General features: G+C 35.9%; 1 protein-coding gene across 10 annotated transcripts in view; it reads left to right on the plus strand.

The window, feature by feature from the left end:
• Positions 1-23,619, plus strand: part of LARP1B (La ribonucleoprotein 1B) — a 73,752-nt gene extending 50,133 nt beyond the window's left edge. For 2 of the 10 annotated variants that reach the window (XM_053658186.1, XM_053658187.1), the window contains exons 12-20: positions 1,004-1,084; positions 1,969-2,092; positions 13,717-13,886; positions 14,321-14,427; positions 15,674-15,834; positions 16,232-16,376; positions 19,209-19,318; positions 20,006-20,133; positions 21,698-23,619. In XM_053658186.1, coding sequence (XP_053514161.1) covers positions 1,004-1,084; positions 1,969-2,092; positions 13,717-13,886; positions 14,321-14,427; positions 15,674-15,834; positions 16,232-16,376; positions 19,209-19,318; positions 20,006-20,133; positions 21,698-21,934 — 1,263 coding nt within the window. In that variant the 3' untranslated portion in view covers positions 21,935-23,619. Of the gene's footprint in view, positions 1-1,003; positions 1,085-1,968; positions 2,093-2,372; positions 3,891-13,674; positions 13,887-14,320; positions 14,428-15,673; positions 15,835-16,231; positions 16,377-19,208; positions 19,319-20,005; positions 20,134-21,697 lie in introns of those variants that run through there. The other 8 variants (XM_053658188.1, XM_053658189.1, XM_053658190.1 and 5 more) reach the window with 7 other exon arrangements.
• The last annotated feature ends 1,705 nt before the right edge of the window (positions 23,620-25,324 follow it).

Consider the following 25,324-nt stretch of genomic DNA (forward strand, 5'->3'; position numbering starts at 1 on the left):
TCACAATGTTTTAAGTAAATTTGTGATTTTGTGTTGGGCTGTATTCACAGCCGTCCTGGGCTGCATGTGGCTGGCAGGCAGGCTGTGACACCCCGGTGAGTGAATCTCATAAAGGTAGTTTTACATAAGAGAAGCCATGCATCATGATTCCATTTTTATAAATTTGAAAAATAGGCAAAATGAGTCCATAGTGTTGAAGTCAGCACATTGCTTATCTCTAGGGAGCGCAGGAGGGTAGTGATGGAAAGGGACATGAAGTGTACTTCTAGATGCTGGTAATGCCTTCTCCTGAATGGTGGTTACACAGGTCGGTTCACTTTCACTGAGACATATACTTATGGTTCCTACACTTCTCTAGCGTGTGCATGTATATGGATATATATATATATATGTTATATCTCAGTGAGTTAGTTTTAAAAGTTGAAAACAAACAAATGTACTGTGTTTCCATCAGGGTAAAAACTATGTTATTTATCTCTGGCACATGAAAAACATAAAATAAGTGTTTATTGAAGTGAGAGTTACTAATAGCAAGCTCCGTAGCAAGATTAAGGAACAGTGAGGAGTAATGATCCTGAATTAGCTTGAAGAGCTTATTGGAGATGTTAGAGAAAGCAATTTCGGTAAACGGGTAAGAGCTGAAGTAATCATTTAAGGCATTTTTATGAAAAGAAGTTAGCTTCTAGTTTAAAGGTGAATAGGATCTAGTAAATGGTGTGATAGCTCACTTAACGATTCATGTTTGAAGATAGAAGTGAAAGATCGGTTAACTCTTAAGAGTAAAGTACTACAACTGTTTTGTAATGATATTAAATTTGGTTCATCTGACAACTACTTCTATTTTTTTTTTAACTTGCTTAAACCCTCTGGATGTTGCTCTGCAGAAGATCAGAGATCCATTAGCACTGAGTGGTATAGATGGGACATAGGGTTTTGGGGTGGGAGGGGGGAAATTACAAGCAATAGTAGAGTACAAGCAGTCCCCCTTTCTTTTATTCCACAGCTTAGGCCAGACGTGGATGGTCTTCACACAGCATGGCCATGTGGCCTTCCAGTAGAGAATGGCCTCCCCCTCCCTGATGCTGTACGTATATGGAGATCAGGGCAGAGAACAGCTAAGTGACCATGTAACAATAGAAAGGGGAGGCTTCAAGAGCCCCAGTGGGAGGGATTCTTGCTGGGAGCTGGCAACTCAGACCTACTGAGCCTCTTTGCTGCTAACCTTATAAAAAAGGGGTCGGAACTGAACCTCCAGGGCCGTCTAGATTTATATTTTATTACGTGCTTCCCTGAAAATAAATAGGTAAAAAATAAAGTGAAAACTTTTTCACCTGGTATTAAACATCTAGTAGCTTTCTCCACCTTATCAAGCATATTTGCCACTGGTTCTACACAAATTTTCTCTTTCATTGGATTACTTTCTAATAAATGATTGCTTACTCTAAGCTTCTCATCTCTGCTCACATTGCCTAATTTACAATGCTTTTTTCTCTAAATTCTCACTCTTCAAGAGCTGCCTTTGTCCTATCTCTTCTGTGATACTTTCCTGATCTCAATTCTTATACCAAATGTTATCACTTTCTATGTACAGCCTAATATTAGTTTTTATATGTACTACATTTTCTTCTTTCTAACTTGTAAATTCTTTATGGGTAGGGAACATGTATTGGATTACTTAGTAACCTTTAATACCTTAGTGGTCTAGTGTGTAAATGCTCAGCAAATAATTAATGATTAGAATGTATGCTCTTATAATGTATTTTAAATATGTTTTAGGGTTCTCTATGCCTCTTTAGACTCTGAATATTGTTATTAAGTGGAATGCTAGATTCTTTATTAGAATATCTTTTATTCTGTTGCAGTTAATCCCTGTTTTAAAAACTCATTTTTTTGAGGTTGGTATCAATTATTGTCTGTCGGTTACACTGTCAGCCAGTTTAGTAATTAGATTCCTCCATTCTGCTTCAGCAAGAAGTTGAGAACTTTAAGAAGCTAAATCTCATTAGTAAAGAGCAGTTTGAAAACCTAACACCTGAACTTCCTTTTGAGCCAAACCAAGAAGTGCCTGTAGCAGCTTCGCAGTCCAGGCAAGGTATGTAAATAAATGCTTTTGTGTAAGTGTCTGAATACTATTAAAGCAGTTCTAAATTGTGTTTAAGGTTTGCTCCTTTATTTATTGAAAACATGTAGGTATCTGGTAAAAGGCTAGAAATTTTAAATTCAAATACTTATCTTTTGGTGAACTCGAAAACACAGAGATGTAAAAATATAGGTTGTAAAATTGGTAAGACAGACTTGTAGTAAATGGACAGAGTTTGAATCCCACTTTACTCTTTTTTTTTAATGAAGAAGGATATGTTTATTGATTTTAGAGAGAGAGACACTGATGTGAGAAACATTGATTGGTTGCCTCCCGTACACACCCTGACGGGGTCAAACTCACAACCTGGGCATGGGCCCTGACTGGAGATTGAACCCTTCACCTTTTCGTGTATGGGACAATGCTCCAATCATCTTGGAAGATACTCCAGCCATCTTGGACGATGCTCCAAGCCACACGGTCCAGGGCTCCCACATTGCTCTTGTGAATGGGCAGGTTTTTACAAAGGTGACATAGGAGCCATGTGTTACAACACCAGCCCAGATTCAAATGCTTACTTAAAAGTAGGCAGAATCAGTTGGTTCTTTATGTGTGTCTCTTGATTTTGAGATTGCAAGAATGTTTCTCTTCTCAAAATAAAGAAAAATTTTCACCGACTTGCTGATTTTTAAAAGTATACCTCTGGCTTATTCTTTTGTTTTAAGGTGTTAGCTTTGTGTGAAAATATAAGTACATTTGAGATAATCACAAAGTTCATCTGACTTTTTCAGGCAAGTGTAAGTGATTTTGCTATAGTCTTTTCTGAAGTCAGGTTAAAGAAAAACTTTTAATTGGGAAAACTTGGAACATATAAAGAGTAGAGCAGGCCCTGGCTGGTGTAGCTCAGTGGATTGAGCGCGGGCCTGCGAACCAGACAATTGTGGTTCGATTCCCAGTCAGGGCACATACTGGGGTTGCAGGCCGGTTCCCTGCAGGCCAGTTCCCAGCAGGGGACGCACAAAAGGCAACCATACGTTGATGTTTCTCTCCCTCTCTCCTTCCCTTCCCCTCTAAAGATAAATAAAATCTTTATTAAAAAAAAGAATAGAGCAAATTATATATGAAAACCCTCATATACTTATTACCTAACCATTAGCTTCTTGGTTATACCATAGTCAGTTTTGTTTCATCTCAATGCCACTCATTTCTCTTTACCTTGCACTTGATTCTTGTGAAGCAAACTCCCAATCGTATTATTCATATTTTTATCCCTACATATTTTTGTATGGAAGGGAGAAAGAGAGGGAGAAAAACATCAGTGTGTGATTGTCTGTCATGTGCCCCAAACTGGGGACTTGGCCCGCAACCCAGGCATGTGCCCTGACTGGGAATTGAACTCCTGACCCTTTGGTTCACAGGCTGGCACTCAATCCACTGAGCCACACCAGCCAGGGCAGTAACACAGTAATTTCTCAGTATCAAATAATTAGTTTTCAAATTTCCTCATTTACCATGTTTAAAAAAAATTAGTATCCATGTAAGTTCCAAACATGGCAATAGGTTGATATGGCTTTTTTAGTCTATAGGTTTATACTGTTATTTTTCCTTGCAATTTATTGTTGAAGAAACAGGATTGTTTACCCTGTAGAATTTTTCACATTGTGGATTTTACTGATTGCATCATCATGGGTTGATTCAGCCTGTTTTCTGGTCCTGAATTTTCTGTATTATTTTGATACAAAGGCTTGATCATATTGATCAGATTTTTGCATTTAATAATAGATTTTTAAAGGAAGGTTTTCTTTTCATTAATCTATACTTTATTTTTCCCAGTTCTGTTATTTTCAGCTCTGATTTTTAATACTTCTTTCTGCTTGGTTTGGGTTTATTTTGCTACCCATTTTCTAGTTTCTTAAGATAGAAGCGTAGATCATTGATTTGAGAACCTTCTTTTCTATTATAAGCAATCAATGCTACAAATATTAAGCACTGTTTTAGGTGCATTTCACAGATTTTGGTTTGTTTTTATTTTCATTCGATTCCAAATATTTTCTAACTTATTTTGTATTTTTTTCTTTTACCCATCAGTTATTTGGAAAATGTTTCTGCTTAATTTCTTTATATTTTAATATATTCCTGATATATTTTTAAAGATTTTATTTATTTTTTGATAGAGGGGAAGGGAGGGAGAAAAAGGGGGAGAGAAACGTTGATTGGTGGTTGCCTATTGTAAGTACCCTGACCAGGGACTGAACCCGCAACCCAGGCTTGTGCCCTGACCTGAAATTGAACTAGTGGCCATTTGCTTTACAGGACGAAGCCCGATCAGCTGAGCTACACTGGTCAGAGGGAGGTTTAAATTATTGATTTGAGACTCTTTCTGTTAATAGGCATTTAATCATGTATATTTTCCTTTAAGCATTGTTTTAACTGCATTTTGCAAATTTTGTTATGTTTCATTTTAATTTTCCTTCCCTTCAAAATATTTTCATTTCTCTTAAAAATTTTCCTTTTTGATCCATGGATTATTTAGCATAATGTTCTGTTTAATTTTCAAGTAATTGGACATTTTCTTTCTGTTACCAGTCTTACTGATGTGCGGTGTTCAGGTTTATTTTATGACCCACAACATGGTCTGTTTTGGTGAATGTTTCATGTGCATTTAATAAGAATTTGTATACTGCTGTTTTTGAGTGAGGTGTTCTGTGCATGTCTGTTACAGTTGATTGGTGGTATTGATGATTCCTTGGCTAAATTTTTGTCTGCTACCTCTACTCCTGAGAGAGGCATTCAAGTCTTCAGGGCTTCATGATGACATGACTTCATGACATATTTGCCAAACATGGTCCAGCCAGTGTATGATTTGTTTTGAAGCTCTTTCTTTATTTGTATTACACTCTGAGGTTTATTGTGCCTTCTAAGTGAGTTTACTTTTTATCAGTATAAACTGTCCTTTTCTCCTGGTAATTTTCTTTGATCTGAAATCTAGTTTATCTGATTTTGATGTAGACTTACCAGCTCTCTCTGTATATGGTATATCTTTTTTTACCCTTTTATTTTTAACCTATTTAATTATCCTTGAAGTTAGTTTCTTATAGATACCGTATAGTTGGGTCATTTTAAAATGTAATCTGACAATCTGCCTTTGAATTTGGTGTATTTAGACTGCATACACTTAAATGTAATTATTGATATGTTTAGATTTAGATCAAGTATTTAATGCTCATTTTCTGTTTATTCTCTGCTTTTTATTTGTTTCCCCTTTTCTGCCCTCTTTGGATAATTTGTAAGGTTTTTTATTTGCATTTTAATTTATCTATGGTGAGCTTGACCACATATATCTATTTCGTATAGTTCTTTTAGTAGGACCTGCAGAATACACACTTAACTTTCACAGTTTATTTAGAATCAGTATTTTACTACTTCAATAGGAATATAGAAACCTTATTTCCATATAGGTTTTTTTGTGCTATAGTCATATATTCATACATTGAAAATTCTATCACTGTTATACTTGTTATTTTAATCATCTTATGTTTTAAAGAACTTAAAAAGAGAATAGTCTAATATATTTATTATTTATACATAAATTTAAATTTTTATATTTATATTTATATATAAAATTTATTTTTACCACTTCCATTGTTCTTACTCTCTTTTGTGACATTCTAAATTTCTTGCTGGTATCATTTCCTTCTGTTAGAAGTACTTTCTTTAGCAATTTTTAAAGAATAGTCATGCTATGATTTATCTTAGTTTTCCTTCATCTGAAGAGGTCTTCATTTCACCTTCATTCCCAGAGGACATTTTCACTGGTTGTATAATTCTGGAGAGACAGCCATTTTTCTCTGAGCAATTTAAAATGGTCAGTCACTTCTCTCAAGCCTCTATGGTTTCTGATTTTTTTTTAAATATAATCATTCAGATTGTTTCCTCACACAAATTATTTTTCTGTAGCTACTTTGAAGAATTTTTATTTAGATTTTCACAATTACAGTGTGATGTGTCCGAGCTCTTATGTCTTCAGAAACAATTTTTTCTTAAATATCTGTACTTTTTTTCCTCTCCTAAGACCTTTAGTAGTTGTCCTCCGGGTTCTTGAGGCTAGGTTAATTTTTCCAGTTGTCTCTTTGTTGTTCAGATCAGTTAACTGGCTTTTAAAAATATTTTCTCTTTATTATTATAAGCAGTTTAATTGTGATTGCTTTGGTGTAATTTTCTTCATGTTCTTGTGCTTCAGCCTTTAGTTTTGGATTAATGTGCTTATATATTTTGAATCAAATTTGGAAAACTTTCAGCCGTTATTTTCAATTAACATTTTGCTCTAGCTGGTATGCCTCTGTCAGTTGGAGCATTGTCCCAGGGTTCAGGTTCAGGAACCTGTCCCAAAAGGCTGCAGATTCCACTCCTGGTCAGGCCACATACCCAGGTTGTGGGTTCTATCCCCGTTCAGGGCAGGAACTAGAGGCAATGAATCCATTTTTCTCTCTCACACATCAGTGTCTCTTTCTTTCCCTTTCCCTCCTTCCTCACTCCTTCCATCCCCCCTTCCTTCCATCCCCCCTTCCTTCCTTCCTTCCTTCCTTCCTTCCTTCCTTCCTTCCTTCCTTCCTCCCTCCCTCCCTCCCTCCCTCCCTCCCTCCCTTCCTCTCTCTCTAAAAGCAGTGATCAGTGAGGGTAAAAATAAATCAGTAAGTGGGTTGTATGGTATGTAAATTACATAAAGCTTTTAAAAATAAATTTATTAATGTTTTAAATTTTTTTAATTTACATATTTTTGTACTTTTTTTCTATTTCCTCCTTTAAGACTCCAGTTACTTGTATATTAGGCTACTTGAAGTTGTCCTGTAGCTCACTGATGTTCCTTTTTTTTTTTTTTTTTTTTGTCTCTTTTTCTCTACATTTTGGGTAATTTCTGCTTCTTGTCTACAAGTGCACTAGTCTTTTTTCTGCAGTGCATAATCTATTTTAAACCCACCTGATTGGAGGGTTTTTTTTGCAAATTATAAATTTGTTATTTGGATCCATAGCTGTCTGACTGCTCTGATTCAGTGGTTGGCAAATTACGATCCATAGGGGAAAACTGGAACATCATGGTCTGTGTAATCTGCCCACACCCTTCATTTACATATGGTCTATGGTTGTGCTACAGTGGCAGAACTGAGCAGTTTCAGCTGAGACTCTATGAAAAGTCAAAAATATTAATATGTGGCATTTATAGAAAATGTTGAATTTATTTAAAAAAATAAAGTGTCATTTGTCGTGTAGTATTTTTATTTTCAGCCTTCATTGAGCACAAACAGCATAATATTGTGTTCTGTTTTTATAAAGGTAATTCCTGTTTATAAAACCATTGAGGACTATGGGCAAACTTCACATGGTCCAGGCATATAGCTGTGCAATGATTTGATTTGATAGGAATAAACTTTGGAAAATTGTGGGGTTTTTAAATTTTTTTATTTATGGAGGGGAATGGAGGGAGGGAGGGAGAGAAACATCCATGTGTGAGAAATACATTGATCAGTTGCTTCTTGTGTGCTCCCGACCAGGGACTTGGCCTGCAACCGAGGCATGTGCCCTGACTGGGATTGGAACTGGTGACCTTTCGGTTTGCAGGCTGACATTCAGTCTACCATACCACACTAGCCAGGGCTGGAAAATCTTTTAAGTGGTAGAATAGTTAGCATACACCTTAGTCCACTAGGTCTTAAACTTTAGCAAGTATCAGATTTACCTGTAAAGCTTGTTAAATCAAAGGGCTCTCTACTCAGTGTTTCTGGTTTAGTAAGTGGAGGTGGGACCAAAGAATATGCATTTCTAACGAGCTCCCAGGTCATGCCAATACCACTGGTTGGGAATACACTTTGAAAATCAGTGCTTTTAGCCCAGTCCTTCAAAATACCAGACTTCTCTGATAAACTTTTAGCAGAAACTGTGTAATAAAGGATCACAGTTGAGGTTTCCTGAGGAGCAGATGGCCTAGTCTTCAGCTTTTCATAGTTTTATTGAGACATAACTTACATACCATAAAATTAACCCACACTAAGTGTGTAGTTTGATACATTTCCATACATTTATATAGTTGTACACCATCACCACAATTCAGTTTTAGGACTGTTCCCTTCTGCTAAAAGTTTCCTTGTGATCATCTGTAGTCAGCCTCAACACTGAACTTCATTTGAAGTAACCAGTGGTCTGTGTTCTGTCTGTATGTTTTTGTACTTCCTAAAAGTTTTATATAAATGGAATCATGTATCTGGCTTCTTTCAGTAAATATATTTTTGAGGTTAATTCATGTTGTGGCTTGTGTCAGTACTTTGCTCCTTTTTATTGCTAAGTGGTATTCTATAACATGGACATGACACAGTTTGTTTATTCAGTTGATGAATATTTGGGTTTTATCCAGTTTTGGCTATCATGAAAAATGTTATTTTGAACATTCATATACAAGAGATATCCCATGATTTTGTTTTAAAAGTAGTTATAATTTCTAAATGATATTCATATGTCATGTGAAGCTTATATCTGGTTGAAGAAACAACTTTAATATATTCTTTCTTAATCTACTGTAAATATTTTATACTTGTTATTCTCTTAACTACTTTTTGATAATATGTCAATGTATTGTAAATTGGTCTATGATATGCTGTAAAAATTCTGTAAAATACTTCTTTTGAGATAACAAAAGTACTCTATCCATGGGTAAAATTCTTACTGAGTTAATAAACCTTTTGTAAAATAAATATAAAACTGGAATCTCACTTTTTAATAGGAAAATGTTGAGATATAAATTAAAGCGGGGAGAGCTGTGTAACCCCTGTGTACTTACCTCACCTAATTTCAACAAGTGTTAATGGTTTGATACTCTTTTCTCATCCGTACTTTGTCCCCCATCTGTTTCTGGTATTTCGTATTGAATCTCAAACATATCATTCCTTCTATAAATATTCATTGTATGTTGCAAACTATTATGTATAAATTCTCATGATACCATTATTTCACATAAAATAGCATTAATTTCTTAACATTACTACCCAGTTTATGTTTGGTTGTCCCTGATCATAAGAAATATGTTTTCTCCAAATTGGTTGTTTGAATGTGGACCAGACAAGGTACACATACCTCATTTGATTGATAGGACCATGGAGTCGCTCCTAGTCTACATTCATCTCTCTTCTTCTGTTTTTCTGCACCAATGATTCATCAAAGAAACAGGTTGATTTGTATAGAATTGCTCATGATTTACTTGATTGTATTCTCATATCATTTAATGTTTGTTTTTATTCCTCTGTTTCTTATGAACTAGTATATAGATATAGAGGATTTAGTATACTCAAGATTTTTCTTTTTCTGGTGACCAGACTATTTCTTAGGGGTTGATATTTACTTCCTACTGCATCATTTGTCTTCTAGGCTCCCTCTTACTGATGTTTTGATTGATCATTAGGTTTAGATGTTATCAGCCTGATTCATTCATCATAAAGTTTCCCTTCAACTTTTTTTTTAAGACTTTTCTTTTTGAGATTAGTTTTAGGCTCACAGCAGAATTAAGATGCAGGCACAGAGATTTCCCTCACACTCTATGTCCCCAGCTTGCTTGGCCATCACCCACTGAGGGATGGGTATTGTTCCCCATAGCAACCTTCCACATGAGAGTTACAATCAGTGACCCTACATGGACTCGTCAAAATTGCCCAAAGTCCACAGTCTACATTTGTATTTTCTCTTGATATTGCATATTCTATGGCTTTGAACAAATTTACATGGATATTTACCCATTATTACAGTGTCATACATAGTATTCTCACTGCTCTAAAAAATTACTGTAAGTCAGTAGTTTACATTGGTTTCACTCTGGGAGTTCCTCAAGTTACATCCCTCGAGAATCATGTGTCTACCGTGATACTCTCATACAGAATAGTTTCACTGCCCTAAAAACCCTGTTTTGTCTGTTCATCCCCTCCCCCGCCACCACTGGCAATCACAGATCTATTTACTGTCTGTCCATAGTTTTTTTCTCCAGAATGGTGAGTAGTTGAAACCACACAGCATGCGGCCTTTTCAGATTGGATTCTTACACTTAGTTATATGCACTTAAGGTTCCTCCATGTTTTCTCATGGCTTGCTAACTCATTTCCTTGTAGCACTGCATAATATTCCATTGTCTAGATGTGCCACAATGTATTTATCTGTTACCTGCTGAATGGCATCATGGTTGCCTCCAGGCTTGGGCAGTTATGACCAGGGCTGCTCTAAATGTCCATGTGCAAGGTTTTGTGTGGACATAAGTTTCAGCTCCTTTGGGTAAGTACAAAGGAAAGCGATTACTAGATTGTATGGTAAGAGTATTTTTAGTTTTGTAAGAAATCGCCAAACTGTCTTCCATGCTGGCTGTACTGTTTTGCATTCCCATCACCAATGAATGAAAGTTCATTCCTATTGCTCCACATCCTCTCCAGCATTTGGTGTCCTCAGTGTTCTGGATTTTGGCCATTCTAATAGGTGTGTTGTGGTATCTCGTGTTAATTTATATTTCCCTGATGACATAAGATTCAGAGCATCTTTTTATTGCTTATTTGCCATCTTTATATCTTTTGTTCAGATCTTTGATCCATTTTTTAATTTGGGGTGTTTGCTTTATTTTTGAGTTTAAAGAGTTCTTTGTTTATTTTGAATAACAGTGCTTTATCAGCTATGTCTTTTGCGAATATTTTCTCTCAAGCTGTGGCTGGTCTTCTCATTCTCTTAACAGTGCTGCTTGCAGCAGACATTCTTAATTTTAATGAAGTCCATCTTATCAATTATTTCTTTCATGGATCATGGCTTTGTTGGTGTTGAATTTCCCTTCAGCATTTTACCAAATGATTGTAGGCAGTCATTGTGAATATTCCCTAGATCTTCTGTTTCATTAAAGTTGCAAGCAGGTCCTTGAATAATGTCATTTTATTCAATATCAATTTGTTATAATGTTGATGAGATGCCACAGAAACTTAACTCTTGTTCATATCAATTAGCCTGTCCTAAAATTAGTTTCATTATATGTTGTTTCAATTAAAGTTGCAGAACCTATCAATGACATTAATTATGGACTTAAAATAGTCTTTTTGTATCATTCGTTCTGTATTTCTTACCTTCAGTTCTTTGAAGAATATTCTTTTATCAGTTTTTTTTTTGGTTACCCTGATGTTCAATTTTTACAGGAAAGGAAGGGTAATAATTTCTTTTTATTATGTTTATCAATTTTCAGAATAATGAGTTAATGCCTCAGCAACCTACAAATATGATTAAGGTTTAAAGTGCCCTTATGAACTTATGGAGCTTATTTATTTGATGTGTTTAATTCATTTCAGTCATTATTTTTAGTGGTCAGATCACTTCATTGTACTGGGGTGGGGTTCCCTAAAGTTTTCTGTTGTATCCTCATGACCTAAGCTAGTATTTTCTTTAATAACCTCATTGCTGTCTGGCTCAAGATTTCCTAAACCTTGTGTTACACTCTGTGTTCCAGACCTTATTTCCTTTAGAGACCAAGTCAGTGGGAAATGGAATTTAGAGACTACAGTCTGGTTGCTAGTAACCTTATTGTTTCTAGGTTGTTATTGCTCCTAGATCTTTAACAAAAGCACTGGATTTTACATATATTTCAGTATAGGATTATGTTTTTATCTTTTTTGGGGTGAGGGGGCGGTGCAAGGTAAAACAGCATTAACCCGGTTCAGTCAAGCTGATCAGTCACTTGGTAGGGACATACTTTCCCCAGGTGCTTTTGTAGGCACTGGTGCACTAACCTGAGAGTGTAGCCCTTGCTTTCAGGGAGGCTCTGGACTTGGCCTTAGCATCTAATGGGATGACATGTAGAAAATAAATTTGTACTTAATAAACAATAAATAGATAAAGTGCAGAAGTAGCAACATCAGGAAAGTCTTGTACTTCATGATAAAGAGGATAGACTTCAACAAGAGGCAAAAGAGAAACACTTGAGAGAGTTTAGGTAGAAATTCAAAATGACCTCATTTTCTTCTCAGAATGTTCATTCTGGTAACAGTAAGGAAAATGGATTAGGAGAGGAGATGGCAACAGAGGGAGAGTAGGTAATAGAGGCATACGTTTACTTTGAGTTTACAGACTTGTGTCTAGAATAGTGCTTGGCATATAGTGGGCACTCAGTATTTGTTGAATGAATGAACAAAAGGTTATTGTGTTAATCTAAACAAGTTAAGTCTGAAGAAAAATCATACAGAAAGGGAGCCTACATTCTGACACTCCTACCTGATTCATGTGCTAGTTTACTAGTGTCTTACCGTAGGATTTTCACAAACTAATTAGTGAAGCAACCCAACAGAAAAATAGTCAGGGGATGTGAATGGCAAGCTCATGAAAGGGGAAATCTGAGCAATGGCTATACATGTGAAAATATACTCAGGAAAATATGCTTCACCAATAACCAAAGAAATACAAATATCATTTAAATCTCATGTGATGGCAGAGTATGTAGAAGTCTGAACAAAACCCAGTCTTGCCCAAGAGAAATCTCTGGGACTCTTGCACGCTGCTGGTGGGATTATAAACTGGTAAAGCCCCTGCAGAGGGCAGCTTGTATCAACATTCAGGGAGTCGGAGGATGCTTTCGGCTTTGTGTCCGCATTTCCATTCTGGACATAAACACTAGAGAAATGGTCATACTCGTGCCAGGAGACCTGTTCAACAATCTTTATAGTAGAATTCTTTGTTATACAAAAAGTTTGGAAATAACATAAATATGGATATTTAAGAGAGTAGATATATTTTAATATAGTTATATAATGGCATAATATTCTACAGTAATATGAATAAACCAAAGCTATTCAAATAGAACTTGAATATTTAAGTCACAAAATATTGACTGAAAAGCTTTCATAGTGATGTCACTTATATAAAATTAAGTATGCAGAATAATGTTATTACATGTAAAATAGTAGATAAAATGTCCAATTTTTACAAAATTACAATTCTAAATATGTAAAAATTACAATTCTTAAAATTACATTCTTAAAATTACAATTTTTAATATGTCTTATCTATGAGGAGGAAAAGCAAAATGTGATTAGGGGAGGTTAGACATTGGGCTCCAGGTTATTTTTTTCTTAATAAAAAATGTCAGAAGCCCTGGCTGGTGTAGGTCAGTGGATTGAGCACAGGCCTGCGAACCAAAAGATTGCAGTTCTATTCCCAGTCAGGGCACGTGCCTGGGTTGCAGGCCAGTTCCCAGCAGGGGCCAGTTCCCAGCAGGGGATGCACCAGAAGCAACCATACATTGATATTTCTCTCCTTCTCTCCTTCCCTTCTCTTCTAAAGATAAATAAGTTAAATTTAAAAAATAAAAATATTTTTTTAAGTATAACAAGGAAACATTTTTTTTAATGTCAGAGGCAGCAAAATTAAAATTTAGAAAAGCTAGGTAATGTGTAGACAAGTATCTTTTTATTTTTAATATATTTAAAATATTTCTAATGGAGAAATCTTTTGAGAGTAGAGAATTTAAGAATTATTCTTTTTCGCAAAGTAAAATACTGTCCTAGAGTCTAAATACTTTTAATAATTTTTTACTTTTTCAGGTTTGACTGATTAATTAGCTCAGAAGCTCTTTGTTGTTTCAGAAGTTTCTTCAGCAGCAATGGCCTGTTCACTGCCAACAGCAGTTCCAGAATCTCCTAGAATTTATCCTGCAAGGGCATCCAAAATACCTCGAACACCCAGGTTGCAAGATCCAAGCAAAACACCAAGATTTTATCCTGTTGTTAAAGAACCAAAAGCCATTGATGTAAAGGTAAACAAAATAACCAGGATATAAAGTCTGCGCTTTGTATCCTTTAACATTACAAAATGAGGCTATTTCTGTCATATTCAAAACGTACATTTTAGATTGTAAAAATCTGTTAAAAATTATATTTTTACCATAGTGATGTTTTCTCAGGAGTAACTTCTTACAGTTGGATAGTATAATTAAAGATCATCGGAAGGGGTAAAGACGAATTATACTAAGTTGTATTTTCTTTAATCCTTGGGTTGAAACCTAGGCAAGGGCCTTGTTTAAGTTTTGTAGCTTGTATGTGATATGTTTGAGTTTTGTGACTTCATATGATTTCATAATGTGTCATCCACAGGATGAAAATGTTGGAGTTGGCTTACAGTCAGAGGGTTTTAATTTACTTTTGAAGTTCACACCCCTGAAAGTAATTGCAATGTTTGACTTTTCTTTAGAGTCCAAGAAAGAGGAAAACAAGACATAGTACAAATCCCCCTCTGGAGTGTCATGTTGGTTGGGTGATGGATTCCAGAGATCACGGGCCCAGAGCATCCTCTGTCAGGTACTATACTTGTTTTTGATTTTGAGTTTCATGAAAATAGTTGCTAATTAGATATTTATAAATACTTAAACATGAATTTGTTAGCAAATAATAGAATAATGAAAATACTGAAAAGAAACCAAAGAAGGAACAGTAAATGCTTTTTGGATGATCTGATCTTTTTTCCACTCTTTTTCTGATAAATTTGATGAATCTATATTCCAGTTTACTGATTCCTTCCTTAGCCCTGTCTTGTTCAGTATGCTGATAAGCCCATCAAAGGAATTCTTCTGATACCTGTGTCATCTTGCAGTTTTTTCCCTAATCTCTAACGGATTTCCTCACACGAGTGGGGCTCCTGAGCCTGTCTGTACCCTTCATTTCTCAGCAGGTGCCTTTGCCTTCTATTGTACAGCAGGAATTCTTTCTCTCTCCTTTCTCTTATCTCTCACTGCCCCTTCTTTTAAAAGGTCTTTTTTTTGGGGGGGGGCGCTGTTTGTGATGTGTGTCAGTAATGGTTCTGTCATTGTAGTGAAATTATTTAATGCCAACTAACACTATGTTCTTTCAATAATGCCCCAGGCACTGTGCCCAGTGTTTTTTACAGGCATTATATAAGTTTTTGTATATGTCTTCAGACAGTAAATTCATGGATGGCAAAACCTCAGTGCCTGGCATAGGTGGTACTCAGTAAATGACCAGGTTAATGAAACTGCCTTCCCCGTGCGAAGACACTTATGTAACCTTGTGTGAACAAATGGTGTTGTGTATAGAACTTCTTCTAAAACTTTAATTTTTCCCTGGTTTATTTGGTTTACATGGTTCCTAATCCTATACAGACATTTCAAAGCACATTTGCCTTTTTCCAAGAGCCTCCTAAATTTCAACTGGTTTTGCTTGGTTAGAAAAGTGATATTAGCCTTGGAAATTTACATGTATAATATTAATTAACCACACAGGAAAAGAGGCTTTTTTTTTTGTATTTTGGAGATTAAGTGCATCATAGGCAGGTTAAACTTTTATTCATCCTTCGAAATTTTTTTGAATACCTGATTTGTGAAAAGTTCTACATTTGGTGGAATGGTTTATTAAGATGAACATAAATAGTAATTCATCTGTATGTCATTACATTAGTTTAGGAGAGTGTGGGGGACTAATGTTTCTTCTATGGCTTATATTTTCACTAATGAACAAATAGTGTGAACTGGTTTAGATACTTGGTTGTTGATACTTTAGTTTGAAGGCTTTTTCCCCCCTCCTCAAACAGCAGTTCAAATGCTTCACCTTCAGAAGGTGCACAACTGGTAGGAAGTTATGGATGTACCCCTCCTTCATTCCCCAAGTTCCAGCACCCTTCTCATGAGCTCCTGAAGGAAAATGGCTTTACCCAGCAAGTGTACCACAAGTATCGTCGGAGGTGCCTGAGTGGTAAGATGCTTGTCTGTATATAGCTATGTTTTAAATCACAGTATAATTCTAAAAAGCTCAAATTGTGACATTTAATATCAGGTTAAGATATCCTTTTATTTGTTAGACTTATTACTTAGGTATTTAAGTGTATTTATATATATTCTTATGTATTTTGTAGCTTATACACATTAAGAAATAAAGTTTATTATATTCTTGTTCCTATTGACAAATGCTTAAATTTGAGCAGTGAGTCAGAAAAGGAGTTAATACTTGTCCTTTGCTTAGAAGAAACCCAAATACATTTTGAAGATGAATATGCTTCATCTTTCTCTATTTTAAATTATGTAAAATGTCTGCTGTTTTGAATTTAATAAGGATCTTTAATTTTAAAATGTTTTGTTTTAACCTTTTCCAGAGAGGAAGCGCTTGGGAGTTGGCCAGTCCCAAGAAATGAACACTCTCTTTCGTTTCTGGTCTTTTTTCCTCAGAGACCACTTCAACAGAAAAATGTATGAGGAATTCAGACAACTTGCTTGGGAAGATGCAAAAGAAAATTACAGGTCAAATATTTTTTTGTATGTTCACACTTGGAGAGTTTTTAAAAAATAAAAATGAATGAAAAGTAATCCAGTTTTGAACTATGAAAATAGTACTACATAATTGGAGGGGGACCACTGTACTAATTTTCTGTTGTTGCATAACCAAATTACCCCTAACTCAGAAGCTTAAAACAACACACACTTATTAGTCTATGGGTCAGACTTCCAGAAACAGCCCAGCTGGGTCATTCTTGCTCAGTTCTCTCATGAAATTGCAGTCAAGGTGTTGGATGGGGCCACGGCACCTAAAGACAACTCAGGCCCGAGGACCCTTTTCAGTCTCATGCACATGGCTGTGGGCAGGAGTCTTAAGTTCCCCACCACACAGGCCTCTGTGTAGGGCATGTGGCAAATGACTCCACTCAGAGGTAGTGAGTGACAAAAGAGGGAGAGCTTCCAAGAGCAAAGCCTCATTATCTTGTATAATCTGTACTTTAAAGTGACATACCCTCATTCTGCCATATTGTGTGGTTAATGAGGACCGTGGTTAATAGTTCAGTACTGTTACTGAACTACACTGGTGCAGTATAGGAGGCCACTGTACAACTCGTAGATATCAAGAGGTGGGATCATTTGGGACCATATCAGGGGCTCACATAAAGGCCAAATGAAATTTAAAGGAGACAGTTTTCTTTCTCTTGCCCCCACTGTCACAGACTTCCTGTGTATTGGGTTAGCTGAAAAGTGCTACATTTTTTCTATGTAATGGCTCTAGTTGTGCTTAGTTGTGTTTAACTTCATCTGAAACAATTTTGTTAGATTGTGTTGTGTCAGCTGTCATATCAGTGTGCATTTAAAAAAAGTAGCAAAATTGGTGAATTTTTGCGCAGCCATTTTAATATTGAAGATGGAAGAAGATGTGCAATATTTTCAGCATACTTATTATTTCAAGAAAGATGAAAACCGAATTGCAAAAATAAAAAGATTTGTGCAGTGTGTGGAAAAGGTGCAGTGACTGATGAAACATGTCAAAAGTGGTTTGCAAAGTTTCTTGATACTGTTGACATTTTGGCAAAATAATTCTTTGCTATGGGTCTGTCTTATGCACTGGAAGATGTTTAGTAGCACCTTTGACCTCTAACTCACTAGAAGCTAATAACGAGAGCCAACATACTCAAAATATCCAAATCAATAAAGTTATTGGTGGAAATGGAAAATGTGTCTTTTATTTTACGGAAAAAATATAACAGACTTTTTGGACAAGTCAGTGTTTTCATATACATCCCCACATTAACACATGCTTGAGCCAAGAAAAAGTAAGGCCTCTCATATGTCCTCACTTAGCTGTCGAATCTCACTTTTTTCTATTGTTAGTCCTCTGGGCAGCAGCAGTACTGAACTATGTGTTCTCTGAGTGAACCAAGCTCTCTAGCATCCAGATGTCTGGACATATCCTTATCTTTGCTTGTTCTCTTCCTCCTCCTGCTTAGCTAAGTTGTCCTTTTTGTCCTACTTGGACCTTACTTTTTTGAGAAGTGTTCAGAGAGAATTTTGAGAGTACCTCTAGGACTGAGTTAAAACCAGATCAAGAAGGTGAGAAGGAACATAAAGTGGACGTATGCAAACTGTTTACTCCTGCATAAAGGGATAAAGGAGAAGCGATGGAAAGAAGTAAAAAGATAATTTTCCTCTCAGTATTTTCTAGTTTATCCTTCTCCCAATTCTAAAAATAGATTCCTCTTGTAAATCTCAAATAAGAATATATTGTTGTTAATCAGATATTGTAATCTTGAAGAGAAAAAAATCTGCAAGTAAATTTTTCTGAAAAAAATTAGTCTTTTAAAAATTAAGCCCTCTTAATTTTCACCTAGAATCTTTATCTTGAGAAGGAATGACACATAGGTGGCATTTGTACCTCTGTTTTCCTTTCCTCTGTTAATTGCTGGCATCTCTAATCAGTCCCACCAGTTTAAATACTGTTCTTGAATTCAGATTTATAGTCTTTCTTATCACAACTTTAATAGCTACCATTTGCTAGTTTACCAGAGTTGACGCATTAGGCAAAATATGCCATTTCTGATCTCGATGTTTTCATTCACACTGTGGTTTATGAAATCAGTTTAGTGCTTCTGACTTGTTTTGAAAATACGATGGAAAATATAGTAAGACAGCCCTGAACATACTAAGGTTAAATTGGTTCACAATTCATATACATGCATACAAGTTTAAGAACAGTCTGAAAAACTTTCATGCTTTCATGTACACACATAATGTATACGAGTGTTGTATTGACTTGGTCACAACTTAACATGATTTTCTTACTGTTGAACCTAGAAAAGTTTGAAAGCCCAGTATTATCATGATTAAGTTCAGCATATTTTGCTATTTAAGCAAACGATGTGTTTGTTCTTCAGGACTTCTAATGCTTTTCTGATCCCATTCCTACCCAAGTCTACATTGGGAGTTCCTCTTCTCTGTTCCTGTGTATGTTTCTAACACCTTGTTAACACTGTTTTGTAATTTTGGGTCTGTTTCGGCAGTGTTAATGACTAGACTGGATTTAGCTGTTTCTTAGGAAGTAGAGAACAGTGGTTCAGTGCCAGAAGGCTTTGTAATGAGACCTGGTTTTGAGTGCTAGCCCATTAATGTGTTGTGACCATGGCAAGTTATACCCCCCGAGTTTTAGGTCCTTTATAGACAGGCGGATTATGGTGCATACCCACATAAGGCTACTGTGAAGATGAAACAAAACAGTGTATGCCGTGTTTGCTAGTATCAGTGCTGCCAAATAGGAGATGGTAGCGTCGTCATAGCAAAAATTTTATTGTAAACCTTTTTATTTCTTTTTCACAGGTATGGATTAGAATGTCTGTTCAGGTTTTATAGTTATGGACTGGAGAAAAAATTCAGACAAGAAATTTTTAAGGATTTCCAAGAAGAAACCAAAAAAGACTATGAATCTGGTAAAAACAAACCACCACAAAAATCAGTAGCTTATTCTGTTTGTTAGTTGTAAACCCGAGCCCGTCAGTACATAGGGAATTTATAGCTCTCCCTCCGGGGCAGACCACTGAAGGCCTTACGGCCACTGTTGTGGCACTCGATGAAGATGGGGCCCCACGCACAGTAGGAAGACATTGCCTGAGGCGTGAGAAAATACCTGCTGCGTTATGGAGTTGTATTCTGTCATTATTGTTCACTTGACACACAAGGCTGCTTACTCGTGGCCTCCTAGTGACAATTCTGTGTAACACCAGAAGGTGTGCTTGGAATGGTGGGGTGGCACCGTGGGCGATAGCCAGGCCCTGGCCGAGGTCCAAATCCCATTTCCACTACTTGGTAGCTTTGTGATCTGGGCCACAAAGCAGCCTTGTTAGTTCCAGTTTACTCATCAGTAGTTTATACAGAAGTACCTGTATTCCAGGGTTGTATATGCTTTACTATATAATGAATCACTTAAATAATACCTGTTACATAGCAAAAGCTCAGTAAATGTTTGCTGCCTTTACTCATTAAAATGTGTTATTCTCAAGATCTAGATAATGTATATATTGAAAGATAAAATGGTTTATTGCAGGAAGATTATGTTATATGAATCATTTTTTTAAAATTCTATATAACTTATCATGTGCATTCTTCTTTGTTATTAGGTCAGCTTTATGGATTAGAAAAGTTTTGGGCTTATCTAAAATATTCTCAATCTAAGACACAATCAGTTGACCCAAAACTTCAGGAATACCTCTGTAGTTTTAAGAGGTTAGAAGACTTCCGCATCGATGTAAGTTTTAAGTGCTTTTCTCTGTATTCTTTTCATTACCCTTATATTTTGAGCTATCAGTGACTTTCTTAACTTGTACTTTTTTCATTTTTTAACTTTTTATTTTGAAATTTTAACATCCTAGTTTTGAAACCAGACTTTAAAGCAGTACAGAGTATTCCCATGTACTCTTTTATCCAGAATCCCTAAATGTTAACATCTTATATAATCAGTGTAATTGTCAGTTCATTTCAATTTTGATATGCCCCTATAATTAAACATATTATAGATTTAGTAACTTGTATGTGGATGTGTTGCTAATTTCTCATTAGCAGCTTGAAAATTTTTCCCCTTTTATCTTACAGTTTTCGTTACACATGCCAGTATACCATGAATTCAGGGTTCCCTGCAAAATAGAAGTAGGCCAGAATGTTATGTGTGTATGTAGAGACAGCAGAGTAGGCTTTAAACAATATGGTTTCAAAAGGAAAAGGAAACTATTATAAGAAGAATGGGATAAGCCTAAGGAGGTAAAGAAAAAGGACAAAATAGAGAAAAAAGAAGGAAAAATGGAGAAGAATCAGGAAGCAGAAAAGAGAGGTGAAAGGAAGGCTAAGTTCACATCTACTTAATGCTATGACTTGTCTTGAAGTTTTGTGTCTTAAACACATTAGATGGCCTGGGGATGAAGCTGATGGAATTAAGAAATGTGTTTCTAGACTGGTCTGGCCAGATCCGTAACAAAGATGTCCCTGGTCTGTAATACTGTAATAGTGACTTTTGCCCTTTCTGAATGGAAGCTAAGAGTTCAGGCCCCCACTTCTAACTACAACAAACTATTGGCAAAGGAGATTATGGTTTTAATTTGTCTTCAAATAAAAATGTTGGTGGCATATCAATCTAGCTCTCAAATCTCTGTAACTGTAGGGCTCAAAAGGCTGACTATTTTGAAGGCAAGATGCCTTTCCATTGCCTGCCTTCTCTGTGCCTGCCGCCTGAGTGGGTTGGCGAGTTTTATGGGTACTTATGATTGAAAGTGTTTAACTTAGGTACCATCGGCCATGCTCTCCAGTCTCTTTACTCTAGAAATCCAAGATAAAACTTCAAGCTTGCTAAAGGTTATTTGACTTGATATCTCTTTTTCCTCCTGCTGCTTTATCTGTTCGTTAAATGTTACTGTTTAAGCAAGGCTAACATAGGAGGTTAGGGCTGAGGAAGGTTCCAGAGTTATAAATGCTTGGCAGTTGGCAGAAGTTGATTAAAGACAAAAAATAGCCTCTCTGAAATGTTTTCTTGGAGGCAAGGAACCCAGCCTTAGGCTTATGCTCTACTATGTAGTTCAAGCCCTAAAACATAAGAGAAGCTTAATAAACATAGTGAGTGAAAGAATGAAAAATACTAGCAATTTGATTTAGTTGGGGAGGACATTTAAGTCTAATACCTTAAATTGCTGTTAAGTTATATTATACTAATAAAAGCTACTTAAGTGCCTACTATTTCCTCTTTGTTGGAAAAGTCTAGCATTAGATTTTTAAGAGAGGAAAAACAGTGTAATCGTTGCCATGTTGTCTTTCATAATTTGCAGCCCCCTATTAGTGAGGAATTTGGGAGAAAAAGACATTCATCTACTTCTGGTTCAGAGAGTAATCATCACAGACTTCCATCTAATCCCTCCACAAAGCCACCAAATGCTGCTAAGCCTGCATCTACCAATCAGCTTCAGGTTCCAGTAAATCCTCCCAGAAAGAATACTGCGCAGGAGTCCAGTGACGATTCAAGTGTTGCCTCAGTCTCCACAAATGGTGAAGTGTCTGAGAAGTAGATGCTTATGCGAGTTGTTTGCCCTTGAAATCAACATTTACATCAGTATTTATTTGGGAAAATCTTCTGATGTTTAGTTGTGATAATCAGAAAAAAGAAAAAGGAAGAAAAGTGGTAGCATTTTTTTTTCATAGCAAGATAAATTCTAAAAACGTTTTCCCGATTTCCCAGATAGCAATAGTTTTGGTGACCTTTTATAGAGATCCTCTAATAATATATTTGATCTCAGTCTTTATTTTTCAAAACCATTGTTTACAAGAACAGCATTCCCTAAATATATTCAAAAACAATACAAGGAATGCCTGATGTTTCAGCTCATACTTCTTAAAGAAGATGCAGTATGTTGCATTCATCTCTTCTGTAGAGTTTTTTACAGACTCCAGTTACCCCACTCTCAATCCATTATTTGAACTTACCAAAAACAAAGATTACGACGTATATATTTTTTTAATTCAGGAAAAGAATATGAAACGATACAGTTGCTTTTAGATGTATCTTTTAAAGGAAACCTTTTTTTTTTTTAAACAGAAGGAGAACTATATTGCAGTTATATTAAAGCATATGCACTTTGGATGCTAGATTTTTCTTTTTCCCCTGCTAGTTATACCTCATGATTTCCACAGTTACTGTTGCGTCAGTGTGGAGTGTTGTGAATTGGCTGGTTACATATCAGGAGTGATTTACTTTTTGTGACTATATAAACCTGCAAAACCTATACTTTTCACTAATTGAAAAGTAGTGAAAACTGGACTGGAATTTGTTGAAATATTGTCCTAAATTAATTAAATCTTGCACTGTTTTGAATGTCTCTACTGTTTGTACGTGTGCAGGTGGGCATGTCACAAACATCCCCTTTAAGAGGTGTACTTAGTTCTTCCGTTTGCTTTTAGTTCTGTTTGATGCTTGTGTTTTCAAGAGTCATAGCAAATTGATTTCTAATTCTTATTGCTATTGCAACTGATGTAAATGATAGTTTCAGTTTTCGTGGGAATTAAAAAAAGAGCACTTATTCTAAACTATTTGAATTGATTTTTAATTATTTTTGTTTAGAATATAGTTGAAAGGCTGTAATAGTCAGATGTTGCTTTTAGAAGACTGTTATATTTTGTGAATAAAGTTTTAGTTATAAACATACCCATTTTTATTTAGCACATATATTTTCTTGTACTGGCAGTAGAAGCTGGTTTAATAAACTAAATTAATTTATTATTTTCTTTCTGGTGTCTTGTTCTTATAGAATGGCAACATTGAAATACATATAATGTTGTTTGCATAAGTGGGCTATTTGAAAAAAGATTTTTACTAGGTTATTTCCCATGCATAAGTGATACTATTTAATATTGGCAGGGTCATTTTGATGTTTTAATTTTAAGAAACAGTCAAATTTGAATGTTTAGAAAATAAATTTTACTTGGAAAGAGATCTTGGATAATGAAAATGCAAAACAACTAATGATTTAGAATAATAATTTTTTTAAAGATTTTATTTGTTTTTTAGAGAGAGGGGAAGGGAGGGAGAAAGAGTAGAGAAACAACAATGTGTGGTTGCCTCTCGCACGCCCCCTGCTGGGGATCTGGCCTGCAACCCAGGCATGTGCCCTGACTGGGAACTGAAACAGTGACCCTTTGGTTCACAGGCCAGCATTCAGTCACTGAGCCACAACAGCCAGGGCTAGAATAATACATTTTTTAATGTTTTCTTAAGTGAATATGTACTTTGGGCTTTTCATTGAAAAATTTCCAAACCGTGCTTATTACCTTTAAGTCATTTCTTGAAATGCTCTCAAATTTTTTCTCAATATCCCTTTTTGTATTGAACACATATTTTTGAAACCTGTATTTAACCTAAGACTTTGTACTCACCTAAAAATGCAAGTGCATATTTAATTGGAAAATTGTATATTTTATATGAAAATGCAGTAATCAAGAGTTTTGTGATGTGTAATAAATTAGTAATTTTATCATATTATTTAAATATATTTTATTGGTTATGCCATTACAGTTGCCCCTTTTTTTTGCCCTTTTATCCCCCTCCACCCTGTCACCCCCTTCCCTCCATCATTCCTCCTCCTCTAGTTCAGGTCCATAGGTCATACATATACGTTCTTTGGCTTCTCCATTTTCTATATTATTCTTAACCTCCCCTTGTCTATTTTGTACTTACCAATTATGCTTCTTATTCCCTGTACCTTCCCCCCCATTTTCCTCCCTCCCTGCTGATAACCTTCCATGTGATCTCCGTTTCTGTGATTCTGTTCCTGTTCTAGTTGTTTAGTTTTTGTTTTTGTTGTAGGTGTAGCTGTTGATAGTTGTGAGTTTGTTGTCATTTTACTGTTCATAGTTTTGATCTTTTTCTTTTTCTTAGATAAATTCCTTTAACATTTCATGTAATAAGGGCTTGGTGGTGATGAACTCCTTTAACTTGACCTTGTCTGGAAAGCACTTTTTCTGCCCTTCCATTCTAAATGATATCTTTGCTGGATAATCTTGGATGTAGCTCCTTGCCTTTCATGACTTTGAATACTTCTTTCTAGCCCCTTCTTTGCCTGTAAGGTTTCTTTTGAGAAATCAGTTGATATAGTCTTATGGGAATTCCTCTGTAAGTAACTGTCTCCTTTTCTCTTGCAGCTTTTAAGACTCTCTCTTTATCTTTAATCTTGGGTCTCTCTTTATCTTTAATCTTGGGCATTTTAATTATGGTGTGTCTCTCTTTGGGTCAAACTTTTATTTGGAACTCTCTGGGCTTCCTGGACTTCCTGGAAGTCTAGTCCTTTGCCAGATTGAGGAAGTCTCTCTTCATTTATTCAAATTAAGCTTTCGATTTCTTGCTCTTCCTCTTCTCTTTCTGGCACACCATTTGATTTGGATGTTGGAGCACATAAAGTTGTCCCAGAGGTTCCTCACCCTCTCCTCCTTTTTTTGAATTCTTGTTTCTTCATTCTGTTCTGGTTGAATGCTTATTCCTTCTGCTCCAAATTGTTGATTTAAGTCCTGGTTTCCTTCCTTCCCTGTTGGTTCCCTGCATATTTTGCTTTATTTCAGTTTTCATAGCCTTCCCTTATTCCTTTATTTTGCGGCCATACTCAACCATTTCTGTGAGCATCCTGATTACCAGTATTCTGAACTCTGCATCTGATAGTTTGGCTGTCTCCTTATTGCTTCGTTCTTTTTCTAGAGTTTTGATCTTTTCTTTTATTTGGACCATATTATTTTTGTCTTGGTGCACCTGTTACATAGTAAGGGGTGGAACTTTAGGTATTTGCCAGGGCAGGCAACCCACTTCCCAGTGTTGTGGCGCTGTATGTGGGGGAGGGGCCAAGGGAACAATGCCACTTGCTTGACTCTTGCCCCACTTTCAGTCACTTCCCCAGCTACCGAAACATGACTTAGGC

The sequence above is a fragment of the Artibeus jamaicensis genome, unplaced genomic scaffold (genome assembly GCF_021234435.1).
Source record: "Artibeus jamaicensis isolate MK-2021 breed Jamaican fruit bat unplaced genomic scaffold, CSHL_Jam_final scaffold_537, whole genome shotgun sequence".
NCBI classification, from domain to species: Eukaryota; Metazoa; Chordata; class Mammalia; order Chiroptera; family Phyllostomidae; genus Artibeus; species Artibeus jamaicensis.